At 43.3% G+C, this 19579-nt stretch overlaps 1 protein-coding gene across 2 annotated transcripts; it reads right to left on the bottom strand.

The window, feature by feature from the left end:
- Window positions 1–745: 745 nt before the first annotated feature.
- LOC136296136 (cadherin-5-like) lies at window positions 746–14092 on the bottom strand. Of its 2 annotated transcripts, none has more exons than XM_066194979.1 (11): window positions 13895–14092; window positions 11369–11657; window positions 11167–11283; window positions 10310–10474; window positions 9732–9919; window positions 7742–7995; window positions 7024–7166; window positions 6316–6440; window positions 4737–4845; window positions 4206–4451; window positions 746–3390 (listed from the first exon to the last, which is right to left on the bottom strand). In XM_066194979.1, exons 1-11 carry the CDS (start codon window positions 14081–14083, stop codon window positions 2897–2899), a joined length of 2319 nt encoding a protein of 772 aa, XP_066051076.1. In that variant the 5' UTR covers window positions 14084–14092; the 3' UTR covers window positions 746–2896. The 2 variants fall into 2 exon arrangements, with proteins under 2 accessions (XP_066051076.1, XP_066051075.1); XM_066194978.1 differs by having other exon boundaries at window positions 746–3402; window positions 13895–14089.
- Window positions 14093–19579: the final 5487 nt, after the last annotated feature.

The following is a 19579-nucleotide window of genomic DNA, read 5'->3' on the forward strand; positions in this document are numbered from 1 at the left end:
AATTAGCAGTGAAGGAACTGAACTTTTTTGCTTTATCCCAGGCTTTATAAATTATAAGTGCCATATCTGGGGAAAATGGATGTGATTTTTTTAAAATGCTAGATTGATCTTGGGAATATATTGGGGAAGTCATTAGCAGTAGCAAAAGGAGAAGGTGAGGAGCTGTGCTGCCTAAAGGGGCAAGTTTAGGGGTGCTTTTATTTTGTGGCACCGATGTGTTTTGTTGTGTGAGTCCTGAGGCAGCTGCAGGGTTCTGTAGCCCAGAGTGACCCTGCTGCCAGTCTGGGGGAGCAGGACAGGGAGGGGCAGGGCTGGGCTGGGCGTGGGGCTCATCTGGATCCCACTCCTGGATCCCCCTGGGGAGGTTCCCCTGCTCTGGAGCTGTGCTGAGCCACAGCTGGGACTCTCTTCCCCATCTGAGAGGCAGCAAAACAGGGCAGAAGCTCAGGGGTGGTTCAAAGCCACCCTGTTGCCTGGGTGCTGAAGTCCCAAACATCTGCTGGGCCATGGGATGGGTCCTGCAGCACTGGCAGAGACCCCACAGGGTCTAACCTTTCCAGCTGCACTGCTAGAGCTTCTCTCTACCAACAGCTGTGCAAGGAGAGGGAGAAAACTGCTTTCACAGAAAGTTCTTTGGTGAGTTGGTGCTCAGGCTGGGTTCACTTGGAGCGTTTTTGTGGTTGAGGTCAGTGTGGCACAAAGCCTGATATTGTCTTCTGAGTGGAACTCATTAATGCACAGAAACTCCAAACTTGAGATTGGCTTTTATGTAGTAAAAAAACAACATAATACAGTACAGGAATATAAAAAGAAACTGTCCAGTGCAAACATCATATACATTGGAAATGGATACAGTGTTCCTTAAAATAACTTTTAAAAAATCAGGCTTAAAAACAGCAATTCCAGGTAATAGAATCTGGCCGATACCTACCAAAGTACTTGATTTACTGCACTAAATAATTTCATAACTAACTTTACCTGCTGATAGCCAATACCACAGGTACTGACAAAATCCTTAAACTATAAGTATGATTAGTTAGCATTCTTTATAATACACAAACATGTGGAACCCCTATAGCACATACTGCTGGCTGGATAAAACAAAAGAGAATGAGCCCATTCAAAATAAAACCAAGGCTGTCACCCCAAAATGTACTTTTTAAAAACAAAGGATGGGATCCAAAGCTGATTTGACCAGTGGACAGAATTCTCCTCAGTTTTTCTTTAGTTCATATTTAAAAATTAGAGTGAGTATGTTGTTGATGTTGCATTAGTGTCCAGCCAAGTATTGCATTGGACAACTTTTTACAGCAGTGAGGAACTGTGTGAGACCATTATGTGCGTTGCTATTTCCTGCCAAGAAAACATTTTGGGGGAAGGGAGTGTGAATTAGAGATGATGTGAACAAGTAAAAAGCAAATATGTGAGGTTCCACCATACTGGTTTAAGAAAAAAAAAACAAGATTTAATATTATTTGGTTAGCTACCAGATTTAAATAATCAAATCAACTAAACTAATAGATACAACTCCAGCACAGATCCTGCACAGTGGAGATCTGTGTAGTAGGGCTCTGTTCCTGTTGGGGGCAACAGGACTCTGCACTGCTGGAAGCCAGAGACAGGCCATGGTCCTAAGGGACCCACTTTTTCCAAAATGTATTTGGCTGGGTCACTTCCAGTGTGGGAAGTTTCATTCTGGTCATTCTGTGGCTCCTCACCAGGTGGGAAACTGAGCACAATCCCTTTTCAGGGATGTGGTGGCTGCAGCTCCAAACCCGCCTTACATTTCTGGTGCTTTTATGCAGCTGAGTGTGTGGGTGTGTAGCCTTCTGGTTTGGGAGTCTACAATATTTTCCTAGGTGGAAAATACTACTTTTACAGTACCTGCTTAGAAAAAAAGCACAACAGTTTCACAGTAATGAGGCCCTTCATTTTTTTGTCCCTGAAAAAATGCTATTGCTTTAATAATGCTGAATAAACCCCCTATTCAACCTCTTTCAAAATCTAGAGAGACCTATATTTCCATCTAGAGAGATTTACAGTGTTGGAGTCTTAACATTCCCCTGATCTCCACATTTCCTGCCCTGCAGGATATGTTCCATTGAGTAACACTGAGATCCCATTTACAGAGAGAAAAAACAATTTTTGCTGCTAGCTAGAGCAAATTCTAGCATGCCAGAAATGTGCCTGAAATTGTCATCAGGCTGTTAAAAATGACAGATGAAACCAGATTGTGTGTCTAAAAATCCTGTCTAATTTTATCTTGAGTAACTCATAGATGTAGTGGAAGCCTATAAAGCAAAAATAATTAATAGAATGGAAAGAAGGAAAAAAAATAATGCTTCTTTTTGAAAGTGATGGAATAATTTCTAATACTAAGTGATAGACCATATGTTCCTCCTCTCCTTTACTGGGTAAGCATAAATGTGGAATATCAATAAAGATGTTGCAAGAGGGGCACGCAAAGCAGCCAGCTGGAGATCCAGGGGGGTTAAAACATCCCTTCCCAATGCCACTGAAGCTCTCTCTCCCTGTGGAGGGTGACCTTGGATGCATGTGGATGGAAACAGCACAGGAGGAGAGGAATGAGGGAGAAACTGGGGACAAAAACAGAAGTGGGGAAGATGGAGAGAGGAGGTGTGTCCTGGAAGACATGAACAGGCCAGTGAACAGGAATTTTGGGACAAAAAATTAATGTTAGCAAGGACAGTAGTGTTGGGGGAAGTTAATATAGGTGATCTCTGCGTGTCTTTTTAACCGTTCTGCAGATTTTTTCCATGCCTGTTTGAAATCCTACTACGGCTTGAGGGAAGTGCTGTGAGTCCCTCTTTGGCCACTGGCAGTCTCTTGGCATCTATCTGTAGTGGGAGGGAGAAAATTCACGGCTAGTTTGAGCTTAATACGCAAAATCTTCACTTGGTTCTGATCCATACAGCTCAGCTAACATCTTGAACCGGGGTCCCCAGTCATTGAGAAAGTCATAATCAATGTCTGAGTCTGAGGAGCCCGAGCCCAGAGAGCTGAGGGATTCCGCGATGGACTCGGCGCCTTCGTAGCCGTAGATGTGCAGGGTGTCGTAGGGCAGCAAATCCCTGTCATTGTCAGCTTCATCCTTCTTCACCTCAATCATCATCTCCATCCCTCCAGCTGCAGGGGTGATGTTCCCAGGAGGTTTCTGGACCTGTGCATATGGACAGGGAGCAGCTTCTGCCTTGAGGCCGTTCTTGCGGACGGAGTTGAGCACGGACACGTCGTAGCTGGTGGTGTCCATCTCACCCCCTCCCTCCTCGTCATAGGTGACCAGCTGCTCGTGGATCTCTGCCACGTTCCTCCCCAGCCCGCTCAGATCCTTCTTGTGCCTCTTTCTCAGCAGAATCAGCAACACAATCACTGCAAAGGAAACTTAGATGAGCGGGTGTGAATACAGAAGTAAGACAATAAAATAAATTGCATTTAAGATATGTAACATAGTCTGAAGTGTTTGTTTTTTGTTTTTTTTTCTGGACCATTTTTTTAACATATATTTATTAAAAAATAGTTTAAGTTTCTATTTAACTGTAGGATTAGTTGAAGGAGTTCAGTCTGGACGGGGATTGTCCAGCTGACTCTTGAGCTGGAATCACAAGTACAAATGCATGGTGTTACAAGGTCATTGAATCAACTACTGCCTTGAGCTGGTAAATCTCTTAATGCCAAGCATCAGATGCTACTTATATGGTACTTGCAAATCAGGCCAGTTCTCAGGCAAGAAAAAAGTATTCAGCCTTCTCTGACAGATTTCAAACGCAGCCAACAGGTACTGGTCTGCTGATTTGTTAGAAATGTATTTATGTTCACTGAACTGCTTAAAGGGTTTCCAGACTAGTTCTGCTAGAGGGACCAGGAATCCTGTTGTTACTGCCCCAGCCCAAATTTCCTGTTTTACAGTTGTGTAAGAGGCTGGCACCAGTAAATCAAGTATATTATACATGTGTGCAATAGCCTCTCCAGTGACTCAGCCTGTCCAGAGGAGTGAGCAGCTTTGCAGCTGAAGCTGTTCTAACAGGCCAGAGAGGAAGAGCACGTGAGATGAATTAAATTGGTACAGCATTTCTGGCTTTGTGACCATTTCACAGGCACAAAGCTTTTGTAGATCTCAGCTAAAGAAAGAACAGAACAATCCTCACACTGTAGTGCAGAGAACATTCCAAAAGTCAGATACTCACCAATGATTGTGAAGATGCAAATAAAAATCGCCACCAGTGCTTGTATGCTGACGCCAACCTGCTTTGCTCTCTCCTCACAGAAGGTGAAGTTGCCTTTCTCGTTGCACTTGCAGACACTGATGACCAGGGTGTTTGTGCTGGTGAGGTCAGGGTCGCCGTTGTCTGAGATGAGGACAGGCAGGTAGTGGAACTTGGCCAGCTCCCGGTTGAACTGTCCGTATCTGACAGTGATGTTAGCTGTGTTGTCTGGAAGGAGTAACAGCACGCCATTAGTGATAATCTCTACCAGAGTGTCCCCAAAGATTTCCAGTACTGGGGCCTCTTTCCCTTCCACACCGCCAGCCTTTCAGGAACACACTGAAACACTGGTTCCAGTAAACTTACTTTTTTTTCCAGTATGTCAAGCCTTTAAAAAGAAAGAGTTACTTAGCTCAGCTAGACCAACTGCAGGTCAGTGCTACAGCTTTTCTTCCCTGAGTCCCAGGGTCCCACTCGGGGGAGCTGAGGAAGGGCAATGCAGGGATACACTACCATAGTTCTCTATCAGGGAGAAGTTGCTGTCTTCCGTGGCCAGTGAGTATCTGAAGAAACCTCTGGGTGATGTTTCATCCTTGTCAACAGCTGAAATCCTGACAATCACCTACAAGGATGGAAAAGGTCACAGTTTTCAGTGCACACTGATAAAACGTGTGGAGTATTTGAACTGGGCTGTGAGTCCTGTGTAACCCTTCAGTAAAAGGAAGGACACAGACATCTCAGGATACCCCTCTTCAAGTTTTTTCAGGCAAGCAATTTCTTTGTGGGCCTTCAAAAAGACCAGTTTTGACTCTTAAAATTTTGTGTCATGAAAGCATGAAAAACACCTCCTTTTTAGACATATGGCTTGTTGAACTGTCTAAGATGGTGTCTTCTAAAGTCCTCAGCCTAATTTGAAGTGTGACTGTCATTCTTGGAATGCCATTGAGACTTATGCCTGAAGGACATGCTTGGGTTTTGAAATCTTCAACCTGATGTACATTAGATGTATCAAATATAAAAAATGTGTCTGATTATGTCCCAAAGGTATTTTAAAAATTAAACTAAAGGTGAAATTATTGCCTTGCATGTTCCAGCAGAGAGTCCAGGCAATGAGAGTGTCCTGGTTCCAGTCAGGGAAGAGTTAATTTTATTTTCAGTATTGGGAGGGGGCACAGTGGTTATTCTTGACCACCTCATGTCATTTCTGGGAGAGGAAAGAGACTCTCTTCCTGGAGAAGGGGTTCCTTCTGTCTGAGCAGGTGTGGTGGACAGAGTGGTGGGATAATGCTGGTGCTGAGCCACAGGGAACACTTTGGGTGGTGTGGCTCCTCTGCCCTCTATTTTTTTTTCTCTCTCTATTTTTGTTATTTATATTGATGCTATTGCTGTTCATTTTCTTATCTCATTGCTGTTTCCAGTAAACTGTTCTTATCTCAGCCCACGATCTTTCCCCTTTGTGCCTCCAGTTCTCCCCTCCCTCCTGCTGCAGGGGAAAGGGGGCAAGCGAGGGGTGTGTGGTTTGGAGTTTCAGTGGGAACACTAAACTGGGGAGTACCACCCCTAAAGCACGACACAAAGTGTCTTAATTAAACAAATATTACAGTATGGGTTGAACACTTGTGTCTGAGGCCAAACAGGTAAATCTGAAATACCAACACTGTGCAGGTAGTAACACAATTTGTGCGTGCAGATCCGTGCACGCTATGACTACAAAATAATGTTCCATGCAGCAATGTCGTCTTACTAGTTTGAAATGTATCAGTTTCACATTCAAGCATTTGTGTGATAGAACTGAGTTGCTGATTCTTGCTGCGCAGAGTTTGACTGTCCTTCATGGCTCAGCTGTTAATAGACAGACGTGAGAGCCTGGGGGAGAGGGGCACTGCAGCCCATGTGTGCAAGCAGATAAAAGTCAATATTCCAACAGAGCAATATCCTTAAGAGATATTCTTGACCACTGATGTTTTGAAAATCAGTGAAATGATCGGGTGTTTTGACATATAAACTGAGACTCACTTTTATTAGAAGACATCTTTCACTTGAGCTGACAAGCAGTAATTCAGGTTTCAGGGAAAAGCTCTCCCTGTCTCACCTTTCCAGGGGCAGCATTTTCACACACTCGGGGTTCCTCAGGAGAAACAAGTTCTGGAGCATTATCATTTACATCATCCACTATGACGTGAACGTGGGCATGTGACTCTCTGTCGGAAAGACGGCCTGGAATGATGGGAAGGGTACAGGTCACAAGTCTGGAGCTCCAGTGCGGCCTAAACTCCCCTTCCCACACTTGGTGCCCACTTCTGTGCCTCCCACATGATGAAACATTTTTACCTCCATCATAACTTCAAAACTTAAACTTTTCCTCTGAGATTTAGATATTTTCCTAAAATCTCTCGTAGTGGTTAAATCAAGGATCTTTCAGGAATAAAATGACAGTAGCTTATGGCTTCCTGATTCTTCCCATTGCATGGCCATGGATTGAGCATCGTTCTCTGGCACTAAAGCAATGTGGACCGAGCAGGCCATTTCTATATTGTGAAATATCAAACCAGGCTGGGACTGGCCTGCCCCGATCCCTGGAGCTGAGCAAAGCCAGGGGCCAAATCCTAAAATGATCTCTGACCTATTTGTAGGGACTTGATTGATTGGGAAGATGATGATGCAAAGGAGAAACTCTCCTTTCATTCCTAGCTCAGTAGGAACAGGCTATCAGGTTGTGCCTTTCCTTTTTGATAAACTGCAGCCCTGCTGGAAAGGTGTACCTGGGTTTCTTTCAAACTGGGAAATGGGCAGCACTTACCATCTTCAAGGATCTCCACAGCTGCCACAGTGATGTTGTATGAGGAGCTGAATTCTCTGTCCAGAGGCTTGGGAAGTTGAATAACTCCATTATTGGATACCCTGACGTAGTCTCCATTAGGACTTGCTCTACGCTGAATATATCTGTTTTTTGTTTAAAACAAGATATGTCAATGCAAGGCTGATAATGCTGTGTTTCACTTCATTTGTTCACAGAGGAAGGTCACAGAGTTCTTGTGTGACAAATTACATTAATATCTTGACTAGGAGGGCTGAGAATATTGCCCTAAAACTATGCAGGCCGTGAGAGTGAAATACATCTGTTGGAAGAGTTTCCAGATTATTGTACTTTGCTCTTTCAGAAGTCTACTTTCTTCTCTAAGCACATGTTTGAGAGAGCTCTTACAATAAAAAATAGAACAATAAATTATAACCATGTAAAAATATCCAGGTTTATATTTTTTCCCTAAATCTGCAAATGTTTTATCAGTAAGTCCATGTGGTAATTACATGGGTAAATGAAATTTATGTTCAGCTTTTGGTGAGCATATATATCCATGGCTGCAGTGCTGGAAAAATTAAACTGGATTTTCTTTGTTTCGTTTGGCATGCAGATTCTAAAAAAATAGGGCCAAAGTCTGGGTTCTTTGTCAAATTCTTGGCACTATTAGTGGATTCTGCACTTTTAAAGAGAATTGCTAAAGCTGGCGTTGTCTTACCTGATTTTCCGTTTAGCTGCGTCGGGGTCCTCTGCATGAACTGAACCAAGTGTTTTCACTTCCGCATGATTTTCCCTCACTTTAAATTCATATGGGAGTTTGGTGAAGACGGGAGGCTCATCCACGTCGGTGACCTCGATGGTGACTGTTGAGATGCTTCGGGGGTTGCCGGGTTTGAAGTGCCGAAGGTTCACGGTGGGGTCTGTGGCCTCAATGCCAAACTTGTATTCTGATACTGTTTCGAAGTCCAGGGGCTAAAAAACCAAAAAGACAATTACAGATATTCTTGCATTGGTGATGTCCAAGCAAACTTTCCATTGGCTTTCTGTGCAGATTTAAGATCTGTGCTCTAATTCATGTTTGGCAATGTTACCAAATTTCATCTTGGCTGGACCCAGGGGAGAGCATTTTCCAGCTGAACCTCTCTATCATAGCGTGGCTCAAACTACCTCTGGTATGGAACAGATTCATCCAGTAGTTTGGCAAAATAATTTTCTTTTGGGTTAAATAATTTTCTTTTTATAAAGCTGTAACTACCAGAACTCGGTTAGCTCCTGTCCCCCAAAGGCCAGGGAAGAGTTTCTCCTCTTGGCTAAGCTTTTTGTTCTGGAGGCACTCAAGGCAGATTGCAGAACTGCACTGGCTGACAGCTGGGGCATTTAGTGATAAATGACATCCTCTTCCCTGTTTTTCCCCTTGCCTGAGACTATAAAAGGAATCACACAATGGGAGGAAGGCCAGCAGCTTGGGCAGTAAGAAACGCTCCTTTCAAAGTTTCCTTTGTTCTACCACCTGAGATTGTAAAAACACTGAGTTACACAGCAGTTGTGGTGACTCTTGTTCTTCTCTTTGAGTAGACATTGTGAAGGGAAGCGACTGGACTTATCTCACATGGCTGTGTATTTAAAATTACGACGTGTGCATGGCAAAAATCACATTGCAAAACAGGGAGGTGAACTTTGCCCAGTGCGTGTTGGAGGAAGAGCAGGTTCCAAATTCCTCAGGGAGCGTTTGTGGGGTCTGTGACTGCTCCTCCTCTGGGCAGGCACTGCATTCCCCAGCTCCTGGGAAGCTGAGGAAGAGCTGCATCAGGGGAAGGAGAGCTGGTCATACCCAGTGTGACCACAGCCAAGGATTTTACTGCCAGTCTTGAAATCCTTGGTACTGTTTTGTCTGAAAGTTTTCTCTTCTTAATGACATTTCCAGTCTTAGCAGTTACAGAGAGACACTTGGAAGGGAAAAAACACATTCCTGTCAATCTGAGGATTACAGGAGCTGATTTACAGTCCTCTCTCCTCTTTTTTTTTAAGCAGCAAGTCAATGAAATCAATGAAGTCTTGGTTTGGCAATGTTCTGCAGCAGTCCCTAGGTACAAATCAAGCGGGTTTGAGAATTCAAAAAAAACCAACAAAGAACAGACCCTAATAAAGGCTTTGGAGAGTCTTAAAGACTTATAAGAAATTAGTGGGGAAGCTCTGAAAACTCTGAAGAGCTCCTTAGGGCTCTTTCCTACTTTTGAGGAAAGTAAGGGAGCTGTGGCTCAGACTGGAGCAAATGACAAACTGCAAAAGAGACTTGTAGAAAAGAGGTCAGGTGGACTTGTTTACATTTTCTGCTTTGGTTTCATGTGGGCTGCAGAAGGGAAGGATTCTTGGATTTGGCCAGTTGGTTCAACACTTAAATCGCTGCCTCTTTGAAGCATCCAACCACTTGAAGTTTGTGAGAAGCCCAAAGTGTGTAACCTGAATTTCTGACACAGCCCCACTGCACTCTGCAGTAATTCTGGAGTTTTTCAGGTCTGGAGGTTGAAAAGGACTAGAAATCCACATCTCTTCCTCTCCCAGAGCTTGGAGAGCTGGTGTTCAGGATCAATATATTTCATACTGACTTTCATACGTTTCCGTTTTTTCCTGCTGCTAGTCCTAAACCAAAAGATCACTTGTTACACGTGGAAAACCACAATAATCATCTTTGTTACAAGGACAAGTACCTTCTTTGGCCTAATGATGCCTTCATTCGTGTATGGATTTGCCTCAATGTCGAAAGTGTCCCTGAACTCTCCTTGGATAAAGCTGTATCTTGTATTTCTGTGCTGTGGTTCATCAATATCTTCTACTTTGACTCTGCCAACTTCTCCTCCTACTGAAATGTTTTCAGGAACTTTAAAGTGAAATGATGCTGTTAAAAAAAGAGAAAAATACGTAAGGTGTGTGTACATGGAAGTTTGAACTTAGATAAAACTGTTCTTACTTGACAGAAGCACATCAAAATATTCCATTGAGAATTTAGCATTGTGTGTCTCTAAGACATGGAGAAGTATAAATAATAATCCAAATTGTCAAGATCTTTAGCAAAGGGATGAAATTGATACTGATTTTTGTTTTCTGTTCTAGTTGTGCATCGCCCAGGAAAAGTGGCTCCAGCTGAAACACAGAAGATCTTCTGAACATGTAAAGTTCTTTTGGCCATTTTTAAGGAAAGCGGAATTGTGCTGGACTGTGAGCTAAACTCGTTGTGTCTGTGTCAGCCTTTGTTTTCAGGGTGGCTCAGAGGCTGTGTGGCACTCACTGCGTTTGAACACTGGGAAGTTGTCATTGATGTCAGACAAGGTGATGATCACTGTGGCTGTGCTGGAATCCCCAGAGAAACCCGGAGCATCTTTGGCTTGAACAACAACCTCATACGTTGACTTGGTCTCTCTGTCCAAATTAGGCTCTTTTGTATAAATCACACCTGTGAAAAAGGAATATTGAATACAATTAGATTTTGCAGCACGTCCAGCATCTCTTCAATTTTGACAGCAAATTTTTAACTTTTTTTATCTCCACACATTCAGCTTTAAGTAGCAATTTTACAGTGGTATTTTTCAAGAAATGTTAGAAATTTTTCTGCATGATGGAATATTTTGGAGAGCTTGAGCAGAATATTTCTTTTAATGGATCTTTAACCTCTTTCCTTGGGTTCTTTGCTCTAGCACACTAGTGGTTACAAGAGGTACGGACACTGGTTTTAAAACTGGGCAAAATTTAAGCTAGAAAGCTTAGGAAAGTAAATGATTATTGATTACTGAATGCTGCTTCAGAATTTGTGTATTCCCCTTTCCTGTTTGGTCACTGGAACAGTATCTATGCTGAACTGAAAACACAAACTCATCTTAGCTCCTGGTCAGTCTTTCCATAAATGGGAAAAAAAATGACCTTTTACCTTCTCACTTTGTTCATGGTAGCTGATATCCTGATTTTATTAGTTCATTTCCAGATGCAGACAGTGGCATTGTGGAGTGTGAATGAAAAACCTTTCTAAATCATGTTTAAAATATTTTGAATGATTTTTCCTCTTTTCCAGAATGAAAAGGCTTAAAACTGTGTTTTCTTCAAAGGGTAGGGCATGGACAAAGTGTTAGGACATTTGTGTGTCTGACTTACCAGAGTCATCAATGGTGAAATATTCACCTCCTGTGGTGACTTCGTAGGTCACCGTGGCATGACCTGACACTGTGGGGTCATCAGCATCCACAGCCGTCACTTTGGTGACTGAGGTTCCTAGAAAAGGGTTTTCAAGGTGCACATTAATATATATTGTGCTTTTTAATGCCAGCCATGAAAGGAGAGGAGTGAGAGGACATACCTACTGGTGACATTTCTGGGACAGAGCCATTGAACACCTTCTGTACGAACACGGGGGCGTTGTCGTTGATGTCATACACCTTGATGATGAATTTGGAGGGGCGTTCCAGGGACCTGTTGTTTGTTCTGTCAATGATGAGAGCTGTCAGCTCGTACTCTGCCTTCTTCTCCCTGTCCAGCCTCTCGAAGGCGTACACGTCCCCACTGGTCTCCTCCACCTTGAAGATGGTGTTGGCATATTCACCCTCGATGATGTACTTGGCATTGTTGTTCCTAACACTGGATGTGATCTGGAAGGAAAGAGTAATTCAGAGAGATAGAGGTGGGGTCTGCAGCTGGGTGCAGCAGAGGATTGACACTGTCAGGAATTCCTCATCCCACTGGGAAGCAAGCAGCCCTCGGGACTTTTGCTGTCGGCTGGGGCAGCACTGAGCAGCACCACAGCAGCAGCTGGGGCTACAGGATCGCACTTGTCCCCACACTGAAACCTGCTGCTTATAGAGAACAAAGCTTTTTTAAAATACTACCTCATATTTCCTAAAGGTATAAATTGTTCATGCAGCCAACGCTTACAAATAATTCACTTCATTATGTCTGAAATAACATGAGCCACTGTTCAGTTTGAGCTACTCTTGTTTGCAGCTTTCTGGACCTTCCAGGGGTTTTTGCTCAGTTTCACAGGATTACAGGAGGAAATCTGTATTCACACCTCCTGACATTATTCAGCATTAGCCTCTATTCCTTAGCATTTAGCAGAATTCCTGCCATAGCTGACAGCTTTCTTGTGCTCAGTCACATGCAATCCTTTAATAGGCTCATGCTATGACAGGGAGGTTAAATTTCCACCCCACAGATTTTAGAATTTAAGGTTATATGCAGTGAATAAGGGATGCAATAAGAAGAATGAGTATTAATCAGTTTTAAAAACATAATTTAATCCAATTCTAAATGTTTTTGCACACTACTTGGTCTGCAGATAAGGTAATGATGCTTCCCTTTCTATGCCCTCACACATACAGGGTCACTGCTAGAAGCTTTAGACCACAAATTTCCATGCGCTCTATCAGTATTCTTATTTCAGCCTGCTAATTATCAAGGATTGCTGGGTTTGACCAAGTATTTCCAACCTTTTGTTACTGATGTTATCTTAAATGTCACCTGTTGGGTGTTCAGGATTTGATTTATTCTGTAGTTGTCATTTACTGTTGAGCATTGTTTAAATTTTGGTTTTTTCTTTCGAAATGTGTCATTGATATTTCCACCCCTCATCCCTTAGTCCTGCTTTTGGCTGCTGGGACTGCTGGAGAGCAGTTCAGAGCTCTGGAGATGCCACATGAGAAATAACCCCACCCCTGTCTCAAAGATGGGGTAGTCTGTGTCTTCTTTCTCCCTTTTTATGTACCTATTCAGTGCAAAAAGCAGAAACTTCTCAGAATGCCTTTTCTGATGCTGGGCATGACCACACAAAGGAAAGCACCGAAGTGGTGCAAGATAAGATCCAAATGTGTCAGCACGTTCCTGCAGCTGTCACTCAGCCCTGCCTCGCTGCTGCTGGGCCCTTTCTTCAAAGGGATTATCAAGGGCTCGGCACTGCAGATGCACCAAGCAGCCACTGCAGGAGCCATCAGGGGGTTGTGCTGGTGAAACACCCTGGACAAAAGGGAATTGCTCTTATTTAGGACAGCTCCAGGAATAGAAGCTGCTCCTCAATCTGGAGCTGAATTGGTCTGAAATGAAGCAGAGATGCTCCGTGGCAGCTGAGAGGACCCTGTGGCCTCTGTGGCGCTTTCTGCAAGCCCAGAGCAGGCAGCAAGGGCTGTGTGACTGTGGTGGGACAGCCCTGACAGATGTGAGCGCGGTACAGGGCAGGGAAACGCTCAGCTGCATTTATCTGCAAAGTGTCACAGTGCAGCCCTTTGAAAGACTGGATTGGGATAACTTTCCCTGGGCAATATGCAGTTGATAATAGGCTCTTATGAGCACTGCCCTGAGGAAAATGAGTTTGCAAGCAGGTCAATGCTTGTAAGTATTTTTAGAAATTATTTGCTTTTGCTTTGTGCAACAGTATTTTTGATTGTGTAACAGCATTCCGAAACACGGAACTCATTGTTTCGTGTACAACCTGAGAGATGTAAACTGTGCAGTTTTTTGAATACATATGTTTTTATTTGATCTCTGAGGTTTCTGAAAGAGTCTTGAGCTGCCAGAAAAATCCTGACATGCATCAGGCACCAGACTTCCTTCCTGATCATGCACCTGCAGGTAATGTGGCTCTTCCTGCATTTGGAATCTCCAGACCTGCTATTCCCTTACATTTATTTGTATTCTTCAAAGGAATTAAAATTCCTTTGGCACTCTTCTTCATTTACTCTTTGCCCACATTTTGAAGATTTTAACATGTTAATATGTAGGTATTAAGCCCAATTTCTACTTCCTTTTCATTTCTCCTGCCTAGACTGCAAACAAATTCCGCTTTTCAAGATCCTCATTTGCTATTTTTAGCCATTGCTCCCAGTTTGCTGCTTACCTTGCCAACGTGGTGTGGCAAAGGTGTATCAATCTCTTCTTTGATGTGCATCTGGTTCCAGATCCAGTCTCTCTTCTGGCGTTTGTGGCTGACATCATTTGAACAAAGGCTTTGGGTTGATTTCTGACTTCCCCCGTCGGCAAATGCTGGAGCCAAGAACAATGAGAAAAGTAGAATAAGGTGGCTCATCTTCTTCTGTAGCCTAGAAAGTAATATAGAAATGCAAAAGTATGAATAACAACAGAATCAGATTCAGCAGAGGGAGCATGTGTAGGAGTGCAAATGGACATTCCTTCCATAGGGAAGTTTGATCACTTTGTTTCTTTACATTTGCCTCAGCATCAAAATTTGAAGGCTTCTTCCTTCTGTGAAAGAGTTTCAGCTGGATGAAAACCGTAAAAACCAACACAAAGTATTTCAATGAAATAAAAGGTGAGCTTTGAATACTGGTATAAGAGCCAGCATTCCACTGAGTGGCTGTCATTGCTCTGAGGAGCAGAGTCACAGTCGAGGTCCCCGTTGTGCACAGGGCCAGGGCAGCCTGGCACCATGGCTCAGCTCGAGTTAACTCCACTTGAAATGAAATGTTCAGGCTTGACAAACCCACATGCAGTATTTTGACATGCCCCCGCACAAAATATACTGTAGTGAATATCTTTCTATGGATATTATTGATTTAGAATAAATTCTGGTGGGTTTTTTTAGGTGGAAAAAGTTATTAGTGTGAAATTTTCAATCAATTTCAAGTACACTACAGCAAATTATCTTTTTTTAAAGAGCTTATCTATTGATTCAACTGCTTGTCTTCTGAAGCTTTTTGGAGATTCACATAAAGTTCCTTTATTCCCTGTTCTCAGACTTTAACATCTCCAAAATGATATTTTGTGAAATGATTTTCAGGTGAAGCCATATTTTTGTATCCTGTGTTAATAGTAGCGAACTTTAGGCCTGACTTTCGTATCAGAGGAGTTATTTTAATGTTATCAAAGCTGATTCATTTTCTTACTAAATTTCCCGTTCCTGATATAAAGGACTGTCAGGGAACTTTAACACTCAAGTAATCAGACTTTAAATTGCACAAAAATGACTTTCCATTAGCTTTTAGGAGCTGACAGCATGCACATCAAAAATAAACCCGCTAATTGTGATGAGAAGTTGACATCACACAGGCTGCTAGATGCGAGATTAAATTAATATTTTCGTCAGGAAGGTGCTGAGACGTTTCCAAAATTACTCTTTGGTAACCAGGCAATCAGTGTTATCCCATGGTGCAGCATCAATGTCAGTAAAAAAGATTTTATTTACCATGAAATGTTGCTTTGCTGTACTTTTCTCTCTCCCACATTGTTGTACATAAACTGAGGAAAGTTCCTCCTTTGTGGCTGTGTAGGAAGTGGCTGAATAAGTTGCTTTTTGATAGATAAGCTGTGTTTGATACAGTTTTCTGCATTCAAACAAAGCTTTTTGATTTAGTCAGTTTTTTCTATTCTATGCCCTTAGCTTGACTTCGAATGTTTTTAGAAAAATGAGTATGATTCAGTTGTGTTTCCATACCTTGTGTAGATGAACATTTTACAACTGGAAACTGGAAGGCAGTGCTATGATTCTATTGAGATTGCATAATAGTCTGACTTTTATCCATAAAACTACAAAACATGATAACCAAAGGAAGCCATTGGAAAATGCCAACCAGCACAGGTTGTGGTTTTGCCAAAGAACAGACTCAAGTGTTTAAAGAGCCTTTTTCTCCTGCTTCTGTGCTGAGTGGAGCTCTCCTGTAGTGCTGAACTGATGCCAGGAAGTTTAAGAACAGAAAGTGCTGACTGAATTTATTTACATACATGCACATTTCAGCTGAAACTTTAGCTACCCTTTTTACTCAACATGTCCATCTTTGTGCTTGTAGATTTTAAGGAGTTCCCTTAACTCCCAATTAATGCATTCCTTGTTAATATTTGTCCAACCTCCCTGGGCAGTGAAGAGTTCCTTTGGCAGTAGTTTGGAGGTCCTTGGCTGCCCTCTGGCACTGCAGCTCAAAACCAGACTGAGGTGGAAGAGCCTCCTGCAAAAAGTGAATTCTGCTTCACCTTTGGCATCTTTGGAGCTGCTCATTTTGGGAACATGACCGTGCACACTGGAGCTCTTTGCTGGCTCCTCTCCAGGGCCATGGGAGGTGCCTTGCCCTGTAGGCCAGGCTGACCCTGAGGACACTCTCCCCATGGCACTGTGCACGCTCTCCCTGTGGCAGCCTTTGCTGTCGTCTGCCACTGAACTCCTCAGGATGCTCAGGAATGCCCTTCCCTGGCAGCACACACAGAGCAGGGCTCTGTCCTGGAGGGAAGGCCACTTTCCCTGGCTGCCAGCTCTTGACAAACTGTACCAAATGCTCTCCTTTCCGCCCATGACAGTTTTCCCTCCCAGCAGCTCTCACCAGAAGTGCCAGAGGCAGCAGCAGAAGAGGACATTCCCATGGAGAGAGAAGCAAGAGCGTTTCTGAGGAATAACAGGGGATTATTAACGGGTAGGGATCAGCTTTTCCTTTTTCCTGTAAGGATTTTTTCTTTCTTCCTGTGTCTGCTGGGGCAGCCAGGACTGAGGGGAGGGAATTAGGTGCATCCTTTCAAGCAAGGACCCCCAGCTCCCAGCACACTGGGAATTCAGGTGGATCTCCTGGTTGCTGCCAGTCGTGCCCTGCCCTGCCCTCACACAGCCCCCAGTTATCCCTCTGTCCCTGGCTGATGGGCCCAACAGTTCCAGCTTCTTTTAGTATAATCAGGGACCATAAATGTTCCTGAAAGTCAGCAGGGAGTGGTTTATTCAAGCAGCTGAGTTTCTTGCTTTGCTCTTAAATTTTCCTCCAGTAAATGATGGGTTCTCCCACCCATATTATTCATTTTATGTGTTGAGTTATTTTAGCAAATAACTCTTGGTCTGCAGGGTACTATAGACAGTTAACTGAGAAATTCTGGTATTCAAAGTGATTTATGTGACACATGACTCATATAGTGCAGTTTCTTCTTCCAGACTGGGAGTAATTATTAAAAAATGTCGGGTGGAGATACAGACAATACTGTACTAATTAAAAGTTTGCATTTTACAGGTTGCTTTGGCAAGTAATCAACTGTAAAAGTGATGAACAGCTGATATAAATACAGTCTCCATGTAATGAAACCACATTGGATGAAATATTCTTATGAACATTTGTGGTTTTCTGGGTTTTTTTTCTGGTATTTGCTTCTCACCTAGTTTACTTCTAACTCTAAAAGTGGATATTATTGGATGAAATAGTCTTATGAACATTCAGGGGTTTCCGGGGTTTTTTCTGGTATTTGCCTTTCACCTAGTCTACTTCTAACTCTAAAAGTGTGTATTAATGCCTATGCAAGGTTAGTTTGGTTGGCAAAAAAATTTGTTCCGTGTTTGTATGTTAAACAAAAGTTAAACCAGGTTTCTGTGCAGAGATTTTAGGAAATGAGCGACAGCTGCCTCTGAAATGATGTATTTTCCTGGTCAGTCATACTAAAACCTTATGTTTACTTTTGAGAATTTTTCGGCATCCAAACACCACAAATAGTGGTAGAGGGGTGATAATGAACACTCTGAGAGAGAAATTTGCTAGAAGTGGCTGTCATACACAAAAAACCCAACACATTTTAAAAGGTCACGCCCGTTGTGTTATAATTTGCATAACTGATTTTGAGAAAGGCTGGAAACGAAAGATTATTTTCTCTTACTGCAATCTGAATGATGTAAATGAAAATGAAAAACCCCATACAAAAGAAATTAGTCTTTCTTGGAGTAGACAGCACTGAAAAAATATTTTTCAGACGGAAAAAATGTACTTTGATGCACTATCTAAACACCTCCCAAATTGCTGTGCACAATAAAACCATGGCAGATACAGAGAGCAGAACCTGGCCCGGTCTCAGGGAGCAGAATGACTGAACAGCCTGGCCATACAGAATCAATTTTAACATTAATTTCTCCTCTATAGGATGGGAAAGACCAAAAGCAAATGTGTGAATGCAGCAAGCCCTAAGGAAGAGAAAGTTAACACACCAAACACAGGAGGGGGGATAAATGACCTTTTTCCTTTGCAGTGCTTTAGTTTTGGTGAGCAGGCAGAACACTATTAAAGGAAAATAGCCTTCGGAATACTTAATGGTGCCTTCCAGGGGCCATAAAGGGCGGTGCAAAGCTGGGCTGACAAAGCTCCTCACGTCTCTGACAAGGCCTGCAGGCAGATAAAAGCATTATCCCTTCCGAAGGGGCACGGGGAGCACAGAGGACTGAGATGTGTTCGTGGTGTCCTGACAGGGGCCAGCGGCAGGAGTGACAATGCTCTCAGCCTTTCCTGTCCCCCTGCCCTCAGCTCAGAACTGGTGTCCATGGCTGTGCCCAGCTCCCAGGGGAGCAGCGGGAGGTGTCCCCAGGGTGTCCCCAGGTGTGTCCCCAGGGTGTCCCCAGGGTGTCCCCAGGTGTGTCCCCAGGTGTGTCCCCAGGGTGTCCCCAGGGTGTCCCCAGGTGTGTCCCCAGGTGTGTCCCCAGGGTGTCCCCAGGGTGTCCCCAGGTGTGTCCCCAGGTGTGTCCCCAGCTGTGCTGTTACCTCTGCTCCGTTCCCCTCCGCGCTCCTGCGGCGCTGCCGGGGCTCCCGTGGGACAGGAGCTGAGTGACAACAGGAACTGGGGAGGTCCTCAAACCTTAGTGACACTGAAAGCAGCTGGCTAAGGAAATCGTGCAACTTTTGACTCAGAGGAATCATTTTTTATTTGCATTTTCGGATGTAATTTGTGGCGGGGCAGAACTCCGTGTTTCTCCGTGTCTGTCACATGTCCCCAGCAAGGCACAGCGATCAAAATAGGCTTTCCTGAGAACACTCTGCTGCTTGTTCCTTTCCAGATTATTGAACTCTCTGCTGCTTGTTCCTTTCCAGATTACTGAGCTGATTTCAGCAGCCCTCGTGCCTGACTACCTGGGGCTGGATTTTTGATTGCCCTTGTGTCGATTTTATGCATGTGAGAAGTGATTTCCACTGATGACTGAACAATCTGGAGTGCAAATGCCTGCCTGAAAACTGATTGGAAAATGGCATTTTCTACTTGGGATAGTATCTTTGACTGAGCAGATGCATCAGCAATATCTTAAAATTTGTTACTTTAAAAATATCAGTGTTGTGAGAGCACTTGTGCTGCATTTGGTGTTGCTCGGTTCCTGGTGTTGCTGCTGCAGCAGTGTGTAAACACAAATGAGGACATAATTCAGCACTTCTGATTTTGGCTCCTCATATTTTCTTTCCAGGGAAAAGGAGGATTAATTCTAATCTGAAGTCACTTTGTGATTTGAGCTTCAAGTTCCTGGTAGGTCTGGGGGAAATTTATTAATGATTGTTTTTCCCTGTCTGTTCAGCTCACCCAAAAGTTTCTCCTGGATGATGCAAAATACAGCTTCATCTCATGGGTGGATGGAGTCCTCAGCTAGGACAGATTTCTCTTTTGGAAATCAAGAAATTTGGTGAAAAAATTCTGTAAATACTTGTTTAGTATACATTAAATGTTTATTGCCTTGGTGGAAAGCAGGCAGCCAACTTTTGCTTCTCAGATACAGAACTGGGAAGAAAACAGGGGAGGCAAGACCTGGTTTGGTGTTTTTCTTTTCTTTTCTTTTCTTTTCTTTTCTTTTCTTTTC

The sequence above is a fragment of the Chamaea fasciata genome, unplaced genomic scaffold (assembly GCF_029207755.1).
Source record: "Chamaea fasciata isolate MVZ Bird 193981 ecotype frontalis unplaced genomic scaffold, bChaFas1.0.hap1 SCAF_12, whole genome shotgun sequence".
Taxonomy (NCBI): Eukaryota; Metazoa; Chordata; class Aves; order Passeriformes; family Sylviidae; genus Chamaea; species Chamaea fasciata.